Source organism: Ranitomeya variabilis, chromosome 3 (assembly GCF_051348905.1).
Source record: "Ranitomeya variabilis isolate aRanVar5 chromosome 3, aRanVar5.hap1, whole genome shotgun sequence".
Classification (NCBI taxonomy): Eukaryota; Metazoa; Chordata; class Amphibia; order Anura; family Dendrobatidae; genus Ranitomeya; species Ranitomeya variabilis.
Window position 1 is genome coordinate 71604405 of NC_135234.1, and position 14637 is coordinate 71619041.

A 14637-nucleotide genomic window follows, 5' to 3' on the forward strand; every position below is an offset into this window, starting at 1 on the left:
TAGTAAGCTTGGTTCTGCTTCCTTATCTTTGTAGTAAGCTCAGTTCTGCTCACTTATTTCTGTAGTAAGCTCGGTTCTGCTCCTTTATCTCTGTAGTAAGCTTGGATCTTCTCCCATATCTCTGTAGTAGTAAGCTCAGTTGCTCTCCAATATCACTGTACTAAGCTCTCTTCTGCTTCCATGTCTCTTTAGTAAGCTCGGTTCTGCTCCCATATCTCTCTAGTAAGGTATTTTCTGCTGTCTCATCTATGTAGTAATCCATCCTTCTTGTGTCTATGTAGTCAGTTTGCTTCTGTTACAGTATCTATGTAGGCAGTAAGCTTGGTTCTGCTCCCATATCTATGCAGCAAGCACCATTCTATTTATATATTTATGTACAAGCCTGTTTTTAAAGCCTGTTATTTCTGTTGCTTTAATGCAACAGCCAGCGATAAGTAGGGCAAAGGTGGGCAACTGCAACTCGAGGGCCACTGCCTTGTGATTGCCCCCCAGGCTGAAAAGTGCCAGCCAGCCCCTGCCGGCAGTATAGGGAAGCATCGCGCAGGGATGGGGCTCCCTGCGTGCTTCCCTGAGACCCTTGGAACACCGCAATGTGATTGTGTTGTTTAGAAGGTCTCCTACGTCCTCCTCCCTGCAGGCCCCGGATCCAAAATGGCCACAGGGCTCCTTCCAGGTCCTGCAGGGAGGTGGCTTGCAAGCGCTTGCTCAGAGTAGATGCCAGCAAGCCTCCCTGCAGTCCCTGTGTGATCACTGATCTGACAGTGCATTGCAAAGTGTCAGATCAGCGATCTGACTATGCTGTTATGTGTCCCCCGGGGCAATGTTATAAAGTAAAAAAAAAATAATAAAATTATATATATATATATATATATATATATATATATATATATCCCCCCCCTTTGTTAAACACTCCCATCACAGGCAATTGGAAATTCAAGGTAACATCGATACATCCGTATAGGATATACAGAAACATCAGATGGTCACTCAGTGTATGCGATACCTCACTGTGTGACTGGAGTTATTCTTTTTCAGAGCAGATGAGGAGTTCAGCTGCATGTGTCACGGCCCAACAAACAGGCTCTCCATGCAGGTGTTGTGACTGTTACACAGCCGGGGCACATGCAGCTGCGGTGCCAAACAGCTGATTATCGGGAGCGCTCCAGGTATCCAGATGCAGCTATTCGGATAAGGAGTTACCCGAAGCTATTCGCTCATCCCTAGTAGCAATAGCACTGGTCATACGGAAAACCTCAGTAACTATGTGGACAGTGCCAGGTGTTGACTGGATTGGTGCACTCTGGAGTCATAATTCACCATCCAGCAGACAATATGTCTAAAACCATGCATAATGTGATGGACATTTGTTATAGCGTTAAAAAAAACAAAAAAAAAAAAAACACACACCACACACACACACATTTGGAGAGCAAACAAGCCCATTTATGTATTCTTTAGCCAAACTGATTTAGTCTCTGCTGTACCTCGTGTTACTAGATTGTGACCTAGTAGACTCTGTTCCACCCCTTCCTTTTGAAGTAATACAACTATATGAGACAGCACACAAGAGTTTCACGTATTTAAAAGGAAATTTTATATTTATTGCATTTCTATTGTTGAATACCAGAAACCGCCTTATCATTCAGCTTCTTGCATCTTCTCTTGATGATCCATATACTTAACAGAGCAGCAAGAACTCCGACTACAAGAACAATCCTCTCCCACTTCTCAGCTAGTAGTCGGGGAAGTGCTGGAGACCCTGTAAGAAAAAAAAAAAAAAAAAAAAGTGAAAAAGGGGAAACCCCCCAGAGCTCACTAAATATGGAGTTAAGTGGATTTTAATATATATATATATATATATATATATATATATATATATATATATATATATATATATATATATATATATATATATATATATATATATATATATATATATATATATATACACACACACACACATACACACACACATACATACACACACACACTCACCTTTTCCAGAAGCTCCATTCGGGAAGTACAATGGCCCCTGGGAGGAAACCAAGGCCGTCCCATTGCCGGCTGCTTTATACATCGTCATCTTCTCTGTAAAGGGGTAAAATGTATCAGAGACAGGAATATATAATATATATCTTTCTACCATGTTAGTCAGAGATGTGTTGTGCATAAATATGTGATTCTCCAGAATTTATTTTAGTCTATGCCTGATAAAGAGACCTGAGTAGTCTCGATGCCTGCAATTTGTTACCTTTTAATGGCTAACTGAAAAGATGGTATCAACCACTGAGGACTCAATTCTAAATATTTTTCAGACCCAGATGTGCACTGGTCTAGTGTTATAACAAGATGGGCCAGAGTAACTAATCCTGGATAATAGACGACCTCAACCCAACCCAGACACTGATCTCTTGTTCAAGAACTCTTCAGACAGGTGAACATACTCGAGGGCTACGTTTTCACAATGAGTTTTTGTTACACTACATATTTCTGGGGGGAGGGGGGGTTAGCTACACTATTAAAAACTCACTTAAAGCCAATTCCCCTTGGGGGGTGGGGGGGGGGGGAAGAGAAGTGTAAAAAAAAAAAAAAAAAACACACCACGCAAGCCAAAAATTCAGAAGTGGTGACGGGCTTCTATTGTACTTTTCCTCTGATTGTTCCACCCCTGGTTTTGGATTCCAAATACTGAGGGGGGGGGGGGGGGGGAGAAAAAATATAACTCAACGTGGCCTTTGTGAGGTGTCTTGGTTTAAGTAACACTGCTTTGTTTTTTTATACTTCCTGGTATTACTCGGTGTATGTGGCTTCACAGTCCCGATAGATGTACGAACCTTCGAGCTTGGTCACATCTTGGTTTCTTCCCATCAGGTACTCACCTTGTTATCTGACTGGTCCCGTCGGTCTGATGCCAATCTCACATCACTCTGATGCCAGTTGGCAAGTATATTTCCTACAATTCTGCAGCTACAACCAGGGAAACTAAGTGCCTCCCAACATTGCTGGGTTCTCTGTTCCCTGAGGGCTGTCCCACACGTCCAGATAATTCCGGTACCGGAATAAATCGGTACCGGAGTTATCCGTGTCCGTGTGCCTGGGAACTCACGGAGGCCATACCTGCGGCACACGTGTGCCGCCCGTATGGCGAGTGGGTACCACACGGAGCGTGTGGTACCCACTCTGCATGGTGCTGAAGCTGCGATTCATATCATCCCTGCAGCAACGTTTGCTGCAGGGAAAATATGAAGAATAGTGTTTAAAATAAAGATCCATGTGTCCGCCGCCCCCCCACCCCCTGTGCGCCCCCCCCGCTGGTCAGAAAATACTCACCCGGATCCCCCGTCGGCAGTCGCTCCTTCCTGGTCTGGCCGCGGCTTACTGTATGCGGTCACGTGGGGCCGCTCATTTACACTCATGAATAGGCGGCTCCGCCCCTATTGGAGGTGGAGCCACATATTCATGAGTGTAATCGGCCGCATACAGTAGGAGGCGCGGCCAGACCAGGAAGGAGCGACAGCCGACGGGGGACCCGGATAAGTATTTTCTGACCAGCGGGGGGGGCGCACAGGGGGTGGGGGGGCGGCGGACACATGGATCTTTAGTTTAAACACTATCATTCATATTTTCTCTGTAGCAAACGGTGCTACAGGGAACATATGAATGGCGGCTTCAGCACCATGTGGGGGGGACAGCGCTTACTGTAGCGCTGTCTCCGGCACGCCACACGGACCCCAGACGGAGAATGTCCGTGTGAGGTGCGTGTTTTACACGGACCCATTGACTCTATTGGGTCCGTGTAATCCGTGCGCTCCCACGAACACTGACATGTCTCCGTGTTTGGCACACGGAGACACGGTCCGCACACGGTCCGCACAAAATCAATGACATCTGAACAGATGCATTGATTTTTATGGGTCTACGTGTGTCAGTGTCTCCGGTACGGGAGGAAACTGTCACCTCACGTACCGGAGCCACTGACGTGTGAAACCGGCCTGAGGTGCAGCAGGGGAACTTTCCCATACAGTACACATCCTTACCAGCTGTGGTTTGCCCTCTCAGTCCATGGCTACTCCCCAGACACCTCACAGGTACTACAGGGAGGTACCAAGAACAGCAATACTTAGTTCTCATTTGCATGCGCTTCCCATCAAGACGTCCAATCTGATACACAGTGCAGCTATAGTACTTTAATAAACAGACCATTAACTGCTAGTGTTGTTACTCCCAAAAAGATTTTAAATATTTGTTCATAAATATTGGGCAAATAGGTTCATATAAACAACATTTAAGGCATGTATAACTTATAATGACCTTTTGCAAGCCTCATCTGCAACATCAATGGCTTAGGAACATCACTGGGGAGTGGTGATGGGATCAGTGCATTGGTAGGCTCGGTAGTAGATACGTCACTAGAACCTAAACTACACTGGATGTGCAACCTAGAAAAGAAAAAAAACACACACACACACACACACACACACACACACAGCATAGATAATTAGTGCGCAGGACAAATGAGTACACCCGTTTTGCAAATTACAATTTTAATCAATATGTTACTGAACAAAAACAATTTCCAAGATGTCAACAAGACTGCGCTTTAAAAACATTTTTTTTAACCCATAACATGAAAGGGTAATATAACTTATTACAAAATCTTCATCTTTACTCAAATATTTTAGTTGATGCAAGAATGAATACCCCCCACATCCTAGCATTTTGCATGACTTGTATGAATTGTTGTTTTTTTTTTGTCTGACGTATATTGAACAAGGTGGCAGCATTTTGAACCTCTCCCTCTTCCCATTCTTTAAGAACAGCCCTTTTAGAGCCTCACTGTAGAGTGATGCTCAACTTGTCGCTGCAGAATTCCCCATAGGTGTTTGGATGGGTTCAGACCAGGAGACATACCTTGCCACTCACACAATAACCTTAACCCTGTTCTTCAGAAATGCAACAGATGTGTGCTTTGGATCATTGTTGTGTTGTAAAGTAGGAATGAGTCCTGCCAGTAATTTTATTTCCAGGAATCCACCATGACAGTAGACCAGAAGGTAGTCCTTAACCTCTAAAGGTCAGGAAATACACAGGATTACCAAATCATCACACCAGGTTGGATGCAAAATTTATTTTATTGTAGGAGAGGACCTTGAGAGAGAAGGTCGTCCCTCTCTGGAAGGGGAAGCAGATTTTAGAGTCATGATTTATTAGAGGAAACCAGTTTCTTTTTGGCCAAAAAGGGGGCAATCAGCATTACTGTAGCCCGATTTTCATGGATTTCTCTCATGGCCCTCGGATTCATGGAAAAAGTCATAGTAGATTTTTACCCCTTTTTGTGGGGTGAGGAGGGGTAGAGAGCATCCCGTCACCTGCACCTCTGGACAACGGCCGTTTCACGCCTCGTGAAGGTCCCTAATGACGATACTGTGGTTAATTACCCCAGAAGGTCCTTACCCACAGTATCCTCATTGTGAACCTGATTTGACACCTGCATTTTCCCCTGTAAGGATTGAATTTTGTTCCTCACCTCCTTTAGTTTTATAGGGGGCAGAAAGGATATTCTGGGAGGTGGGAGTCGAGAAGAACCCCCAGAAACACATTGTGTGTTTTTTTTCCCCCAGTTGATGAACCAACCCAGATTCTTTTAAAGGCGAAGACAGTTTGAGAGATGACTTGTTGCACCGAATCCACCACCAAAAGGAGATCGTCCAAGTATGGGACAAAAATGTATTGCTTTTTTCCTTAAGAAGGCCACTACCTCTGCATTAACTTTGTAAAATATCTGAGAATAGGCCGAAAGGAAGGCACCAAAACTGGAAATGCTGGATTATCCTCTGATGTTCTAGTGCAAACCTCAGGAACCGCCGACAAGCAGGATGAATGGCCATGTGGTAATATGCACCTTTTAGATCTAAGGTGCACATTGCCGAATCTTTTCCCCAATAACAGGATAATTGAACTTAATGGTCTCCATTTTGAACTTCCTGTACCTGACCCACTGGTTTAGGGGCATTAGGTTTGTAATGGTATGATAAATCCCCCTGGATAGATCTAGATATATCTATTTATTGAGAGAGACTGGAATAGTGGCTTTGGAAAATCTGAGTGAGGCACAGCAATAATTGCTCCAGATGATATTCGATCCCAGATATCCTTTGAGAGTCTTTGTAGGGAGGTTGCAGATTAGTGATGATGATTAGGCAAAATTATTCTAAAGGGAGCTAAATAAATGTTGTTATCTTTTAGTCTTCCCCTACAACCTGCAGAATCCACTGATTTTGTGTGATGACCTGCCATTCTTCCAGAAAGAACCAAGGCCTCCCATGAAATGTAGCCCCTCTGACACCAGCAGCACTCATGCAGCCCTACATAAGGACATGGCTACCACCACATCCAACTGTAGGCACCATGCATTTCAAAAGTGCTCCTGGCGTTGGGGAGCTGCATTTCATTGAGGACATCATGAATGCACAGATGGCCTCCTTCACTATATTGAAAGAAAATGCCACCATCAATTCATTCCTTTGATAGATGTGCACTTTTCCCACATGACTGATTCAAAACACACATTGTTGCATTTCTGAAGATAAGGATGAAAGTCTCCTGATGAGCCCAATTGAACACCTATGGAGAATTTTGAAGAGAAAAAAGGTGTCATTACTCCCCATCAGGTTCTAAAAAAAGTCAATTATTCTTGATGGAAAAAAAGATAGATGTTACAATCTCACCAACTTGCTCATTCCATTTCTAAAAGACTTCGTGCGGTCCTTAAAAATCATGGCAATCATACAAATTACTAGATGTAGTAGTTTTTAATGTGGAATGTTCGCATTTTTGCATAAATTAATTAGATTAAAATTGAAGATTTTGCAATGAAAGTAAACCTTACTTTCTTGTTATGGGCAAATATAAAATATATATTTTCATTGAACATTATTTTATCCTTCTACTTCATGGCTCAATATACAGTGTCCACAAAATAAAGATAAACTTGGATCCAATATATGGAAATCCTTACCGTATTGGTAGACTTGTCTTTGTACTGGTATTATTAGTTTTTAGATCAATATTTGCAAGCAAGACAGTCTCATAGATCGCTGTTCCATCTACTTCCTGAAAAAAAAAAAAAAAAAGTTATATATATTTTTAATAACTAGATAGAGATATCTGTCTCAATTAAGGTTATAGCCACCACTCACTATGTACTGAGAAGTTACTGAAGCTGAATCTCTATGACTGAAAGCCAGACGTTGCCGGCAGGTATAAAGTTAATTTCCTGTCCGCAGCTGCACTTTCAGTAATTGGCCTCAGAACATCATTAACCTGCAGGTATAGTGTTTTACAGTAAAAATTTATGCACAGAAATTCAATAGTGGATTACAGTACCTGCTATGTGGAGAAAAAAAAAAAAAACTAACTTTTTCCACTGTGACCTGCAGTACGGATACTAAAAGGTGCAACATATCGATTTCTGTGGAATATATTTTAATCTTTCAGTCTACAGCTTTTAAATTTCAGAGAAAAATCCAAAGCAAAATCCATGTCTTTATACATGTTTTACACACCCAATTTGTATGTGCATTTACAATACAATATGCATGTTATAGTGCAGAATTTCTTACAGATTTCTGCTGGCTGCAGTGACTTGCCTCCCTTTAGTAGGACACCATACATGCATGATGATGTGCAAAAGGTAAGGAGTGAAACATGTACCCTCTGAATATTAGGGTGTGTAAGGGTGTGGACTGTACTGTTGTGTTCCTACCCCTGAAGACAACCACATAATGTAAACAGTGACATGCGGTTTTATATACATATGTGGCCATATGTTGCATGTGATATGATGTAAATTGCCATGTATAGTGTTATGGTGAGGTGTAAAGAGTTATAGAGTAAGCACACGTTAAGACATAGTTTAGTGCTTAGGATAAAGATAGTGACTATAGGCAAGGTAGTGTAGGGGATATGGTAAAATGTCTAATTGCCTTTCCTTCGCGTCCCGGTGCCATATGTTATGGTTGTACTGTATGTACTGCTACACTCTTCGTGTATTACCGTGTTTTGTAAATATGCATTGTGTGTTTTAGTAAAGTATACTGTATTTGCACTTTTATTAGGGAAAGTGTAGTGCACCTGTTGGCCACTGGATAGGGGGCATTTTTAGTGCACACAGTTCGCAAGTAAAACATAGTCAGTATATAGTCATTTGTAGGAGGGGCTGCTGCTTGGTAAGCTAGTGAGTTTTGGAATAGGGGAAAGGGCTAGGGATGACCAAACTGTCCACAGGGGATATAGTCCCAGGACGTTACAGTAGTCATGTAACATGAAGAGAAGTGGACCTCAGCCATCCACAGCTACAGTACGGATAATCAGCGGATTAGAACAGTTTGAATACTGAGAATGTGGCAACTCATTGTCTGGGTAGAAACCCTTAGAACTGGTGCGAAACTGTCAAGGAACTCCATGGAAGCAGTCAACACGTATAGTAAAGATGTAGTGCAGAAGGCAGAACAGTACTCTCTTTCAGAGGATTTGTACTCTGGAGATTAATGATCTTGTGTCTGGGGCGAAACAGACCGAGGAAAGCACACCCATAGCAGAGCTGCATATAGAAAATGCAGAGAAACAGTCAGGGATGGTCCGACCCGGGCCCGCACTTTGTGATCATGAGTAACGCAGGGAAAGAAAAGGAATATTGTTTTGTGAAACCCCTTGTCAAGAATGTGAAGTATTTGGATGTTTTGTGTAATGGAACCAGTAAAGATGTTATTGTTGAAGTTTATTTTGACTGTGTCTCAGTTTCTCCTCACTCATCTGGAGAGGATCTTGCACAGCAGAAAAGGGAATCCGAAGGAGTTGGACCTGAAGGCACAGGTATGCTGACAAATGGAGAATATGTATTTGTGAGGGGAGGCCAGGGCACCGAGATACCAGAGTGTTTGGCCATGACTATAGCCTTGGTCCAGACCCTTACAGTAAGAAAGTACAGTTAATATTTGTTACTAGCCGACGGTGGTATTGGTTAGTACTAGTAAAAAAGGAGATTACTTTCTGATAGTAGATCAGATGGAGATAGTGAGTTTGTTGGCTATAGTGACAGGGTCAAGTTCAAGATCCAGTGGGCTGGAAGCAAAGCATACATATTGTTCTGGGCAGTATGAGGCCTTACAAGACTCCCCATGGACATTCCTGCAATGTCTGGAGCCCAAAACAGGTGCTATGGAGTACCTTAACCTTTTGCGCACAGAGGAAGATGGACGTAGAAGTGCGTGAGAGAAAGGTAACAGATCTCGGATATACTGCGGGTCTGAAAGTGAGATCCTTGGGACTAACAAGATAGGTGTAGGGATAGTTTAGAAGAACAAGAAACATAAGTGGGAAATGTACTGTATTACAAAAACAAGAAACGGAGGGTGCGGTGCCCGATACTACGTGTTACAATCTGATGTACTTGGACTGTCCAGTACACCTTTGAATGGCGAAACAAACTGGGTGACCCCTGAACTATGTTAGGCGGCTCCTGTAACCAAGGATGTGGAGATAGCTGAGGCCTACAAGGGAGGAGTGTGATACACCCCATAATGGTACATCCCAGTTATGGTGGCGCCCAGTAGATGTACAGGAGCCACCTGAGTTTTACAGTCTATGCTCCACTATAATGAGGATAATGGCTTACAAATATTTGCATATAGCTGTAGGGTGGGCCGATAGAGTCCATTTTCTCTGTGGACCCCAGACACCCTAGTCCGACCCTGGCTACCGCCCTCTTGTACCTTATATAGGCACATGCAGCATACTTGAAATCCACAATGACTTAATGCAAATTTCACTGGGGGGCTTTTCTGCAGCAAACATGAGCCATGTTCCTTCGCGCTTACAGTTTCTAGAAACGGAGAGATTAGCTAACTGTATAATTCAGTAAAATTATAGACTCATAGTAACCAGTTTTTTAATTTTTCCAGTGCATATGTGATCATGGAGAGTCAATTAATGGTTAAATGGGCATTATAAACATTGGGCCCTGGAGGTTTGTTTTCTCCATCTTCGATCACCAGATAGGAGTTTCCCCATATGTATTGGCAGATATCTTCCACTGGTAACCAGCAATAGACAGCATTTGCTACTCACTCACTTTGTGGGTTGTTCCACATGTTGATAGATTGAACATTAGAAACCCGTTGTTCTTCAGCACAGGCTTACATGTGGCTTCTCCCATTATCAAGCGCACGGAGTCGAGCTTCAGTTGAGGCCTTGTGAAGGCTTTAGAAATAACAGAGATAAGCTCATCCTGGCTACACTGGATGGTCACTAGAAGACAATCACACAAATCGTTGCTAAAAAGGCCAAAAATACATAATCAAAGCTGTGTGACTACAGCTTTGGGGTCATGTACTCCCAGGCAAAAAGATTACCTCTTAGCTTAGGGCATTTCAGTGTTTTTATTTGAACGAAGGTCCAATTTCCAGGACTATATTCCTTTTCCACTAATATAGTCATCACATGTTCATCATTCTAAAGCAAAATGCACAAAAAAAATAAATAAAAAAACATAGATAGACAGACACTGAATTGCCAGATTAAACAAAAAAAAAAACCCCACAACATTAACGCCGATAACAGAAAAGAGGCAACATACTATTGAAAGAAAATCAAAACTATACTGCAAGAGTGTTAATCTTTTTGTGCCCAGAACAAACCTACCTCTTCATAGACGTAACATCCATTATAAAAGGCATGCAAAGCCACAGCTCCACTCTCACGCCTGATAATCCAGGTTCCACAATCGTTCTGAGCGGACAATGCATGAGCCCCACCTTGCCTGTCTTCAGTATGAGTAAAGGAGTAAAGATATAGTATAAATACAATATACATTGAGCATATAGGCTATGTTCCCACAATGAGATCTTGGTGCGTTTTTTTTTTTTTTTTACTCTGGACTTTTCCCCATAAAATTTGCATTAAATGCAAAAAAAGTCACAAGGGGAAAAAAAAAAAAAACCCACCACACACACACAATCTACTCGTTGTGTAAACATGACCAAAGAGACCAAAAAAAAAAAAAAAAAAAAGCACACAAAAGTCAGTGAAAAACAAAGTAACCAAATTTAAATAATAGGTGAAATATTCTGCACCATCAGAAGTTCATGGTGGAAACCTAGTCTTAAAATCCCTAAATTTCAAGCTTACCAAATGCAGTCAGTTTCATTGAAATGTGCCAATTCCACTTTGGATAAACCGTGTAATGGAAGCCAACAGAGTCACAGACTAGCCCAGGGATGTGAGTGGGACGTGCGCTCCATGAACCCTCCTCAGCACTCCATAATAGAGTGCAGTAATAAAGGAGCAGTAGACAGCGGCACCAAGCCAACTCCACCATAGCAGCACTAACTAATCAGAGTCCCAGAGTAGCCATGCCCACTCGTTACTATTTGTAGGTGGGTGCCAGACCCAAATTAGTTAATTAATGTCATTTCTTCCCTGTAAATTAACCCCTACAGCTTAGGCCTCATTCACACGTCCGTGTTTTATAGTCATGTTCTATTCGTGATTTTACCAGCCTTACGGATGGAAAGTACCAACACAAGCCTATGGGTCCGTGAACATCGTACAGCACACGGATGGCATCAATGTACAGTGGCCGTGATTAACATTGCAAAGTATAGGAGAAGCTTTGTCATTTATTTATCCATCGGTGAAAATCACTGATGCAATACTTATGTTAAAAACCGAAGACTGACCAAACACTGAGGTCTCATTGACACTTGAGCAATTAAATATTGAGTTCGGCCTCCTTCCCACATCCGGGTATAAACACGTACATGAAAACATGTCACCGGTGTCATCAGTGTGTTCATTTTTACCATCAGTGTTTTTCACGGACTGATAAAGAAATAAACTACAAAGCTTCTTCTATACTGTGCAGCTCATAGATGGCATCCGTGTGCTGCACCTGTTTTTCACGGACCCATAGACTTGTATTGGCCCTTGCCATCTGTGCTGTCGGAAAAAACTGACATGTGTCCGTGTGGCTTGTATGGACTTACAAGATCGGTGTAAAAACACAGATGTGTGAACAGCATCTGAACGCTCCTTTAGGCCGTGTTCACACAAATGCATTAATAATGGCGTTTTACAAAACCAAAATTCGCTAAACTTTTGCTCAACTTTGAGTTGTGAAGTAGTTTTTGTGATATCTGAAGATATCAAAAATATTTTCATGAATTAGGTCTTCGTGCTTGCAATTAGTGATGAGCGAACATGCTTGGATAGCGTATTATGTGAGCATGCTCGGGTGCTAACCGAGTGTATTCGGCGTGCTCAAAAATACGTTCGAGTCCCCGTGTTTTCATGTCTCGTGTTCGACAGCCGCAACACATACAGGGATTGCCTAACAAACAGACAATCCCTGCATCTGTTGTCGCTGTCGAACAGCCATGAGACATGTAGGAGCGGGCCTCAAACATATTATTCGAGCACGCCGAATACACTCTGTTAGCACAAGAGCATGCTCAGATAATGCCTTTTCTGAACACATTCACTCATCACCAGGGCCGGACTGGGACTAAAATTCAGCCCTGGCATTTGAAGTTACACAGGCCCACTTGTCACATGGTGACTGTATAATATCTTTGTACACTTGTAGGCAGGGCCGGTTTTAGGCAAAGTGGGGCCCTAGGTAAAGTTTAAAATGGGTCCCCAAATGCTAACATATTGCACATCACACAGAAGCCTTTCTGTTGTATTTACGTGCGCTGAGTTTAGGCCGCTAAACGAGTTTGATCGACAATACTGAAGTTGTTCAACGCTTGTTTCCCGGCCTCTTTCCACCAGCTGAGGAATAATGATGAGACAGAACGATCACTAATAGATCACCATACAGTATCATGTTTTCAGCAGCACATCTACAGTTTACACTGGCAATGTGCTGCTGACAACAAGGCTTTTTGTTCCAGCAAAAACAATCCGAATATGCAGCATTTTACTTGTTTAGTAAAATACACCCCATAGTCCTCCATATATTATAATGTGCTCCATAGTCCTCCATATAGTATAATACACTCCCTATAGTCCTCCATATATTAAAATACACTGCTCAGTCCTCCACATAGTATAATACACTCCTCATAGTCCTCCATATAGCATAATACAATCCTCATAGTGCTCCATATAGTATAATGCACCGCCACAGTCATCCATGTAGTACAATTCACTTCCCATAGTATAATGCACCCCATAGTTCTTCATATAGTATAACGTATTCCCCATAGTCCTCGATACAGTATAATGCAGCCCACATATAGTATAATGCAGCCACCCCAGAGTATAATGCAGCCACCCCAGAGTATAATGCAGCCACCCCAGAGTATAATGCAGCCACCCCAGAGTATAATGCAGCCACCCCAGAGTATGTAACCCCCATAGAATATAATACAGCCCACCTCCCCATAATATATAATGTAGCCCCCCATAGAATATAATGCAGCCCCCCATAGTATATAACGCAGCCTCCCCCATAGAATATAATATACCCCCACAATAGTATATAACACAGCCACATAGTATATAACATGGCCTCCCCCATAGAATATAATATACTCCCCATAGTATATAGCAAAGCCCGCATATTATATAGCACAAACCGCATAGTATACAGCACAGCCTGCATACTATAGCACAGCTCGCGTAGTAGATAACACAGCCCACACAGCAGTATTCAGCACAGACCACACAGTAGTATACAGCACAGACCACACAGTAGTATACAGCACAGCCCACGTAGAAGTATACAGCACAGTCCACACAGTAGTATACAGCACAGCCCACAGAGTAATATATACAGCACAGCCCACAAAGTAATATATACAGCACAGCCCACAAAGTAATATATACAGCACAGCCCACAGAGAACTATATACAGCACAGCCCACAGAGAACTATATACAGCACAGCCCACAGAGAACTATATAAAGCACAGCCCAGAGTACTATATACAGCACAGCCCAGAGTACTATATAAAGCACAGCCCAGAGAGTACTATATACAGCACAGCCCAGAGAGTACTATATACAGCACAGCCCACAGAGTACTATATACAGCACAGCCCACAGAGAACTATATACAGCACAGCCCACAGAGAACTATATACAGCACAGCCCACAGAGAACTATATAAAGCACAGCCCACAGAGAACTATATAAAGCACAGCCCAGAGTACTATATACAGCACAGCCCAGAGTACTATATAAAGCACAGCACAGAGAGTACTATATACAGCACAGCCCAGAGTGTACTATATACAGCACAGCCCACAGAGTACTATATACAGCACAGCCCACAGAGTACTATATACAGCACAGCCCACAGAGTACTATATACAGCACAGCCCACAGAGTACTATATACAGCACAGCCCACAGAGTACTATATACAGCACAGCCCACAGAGAACTATATACAGCACACAGTAGTATACAGCACAGAGCACAGCCCACAGAGAACTATATACAGCACACAGTAGTATACAGCACAGAGCACAGCCCACAGAGTACTATATACAGCACAGCCCAGAGAACTATATACAGCACACAGTAGTATACAGCACAGAGCACAGCCCACAGAGAACTATATACAGCCCACAG

At 42.6% G+C, this 14637-nt stretch overlaps 1 protein-coding gene across 1 annotated transcript; it reads right to left on the reverse strand.

The window, feature by feature from the left end:
* Window positions 1–1566: 1566 nt before the first annotated feature.
* LOC143817948 (zona pellucida sperm-binding protein 4-like) lies at window positions 1567–11419 on the reverse strand. Its single transcript, XM_077299411.1, has 8 exons — window positions 11188–11419; window positions 10702–10823; window positions 10413–10512; window positions 10133–10308; window positions 7019–7113; window positions 4312–4439; window positions 1996–2088; window positions 1567–1759 (listed from the first exon to the last, which is right to left on the reverse strand). Exons 1-8 carry the CDS (start codon window positions 11375–11377, stop codon window positions 1611–1613), a joined length of 1053 nt encoding a protein of 350 aa, XP_077155526.1. The 5' UTR covers window positions 11378–11419; the 3' UTR covers window positions 1567–1610.
* Window positions 11420–14637: the final 3218 nt, after the last annotated feature.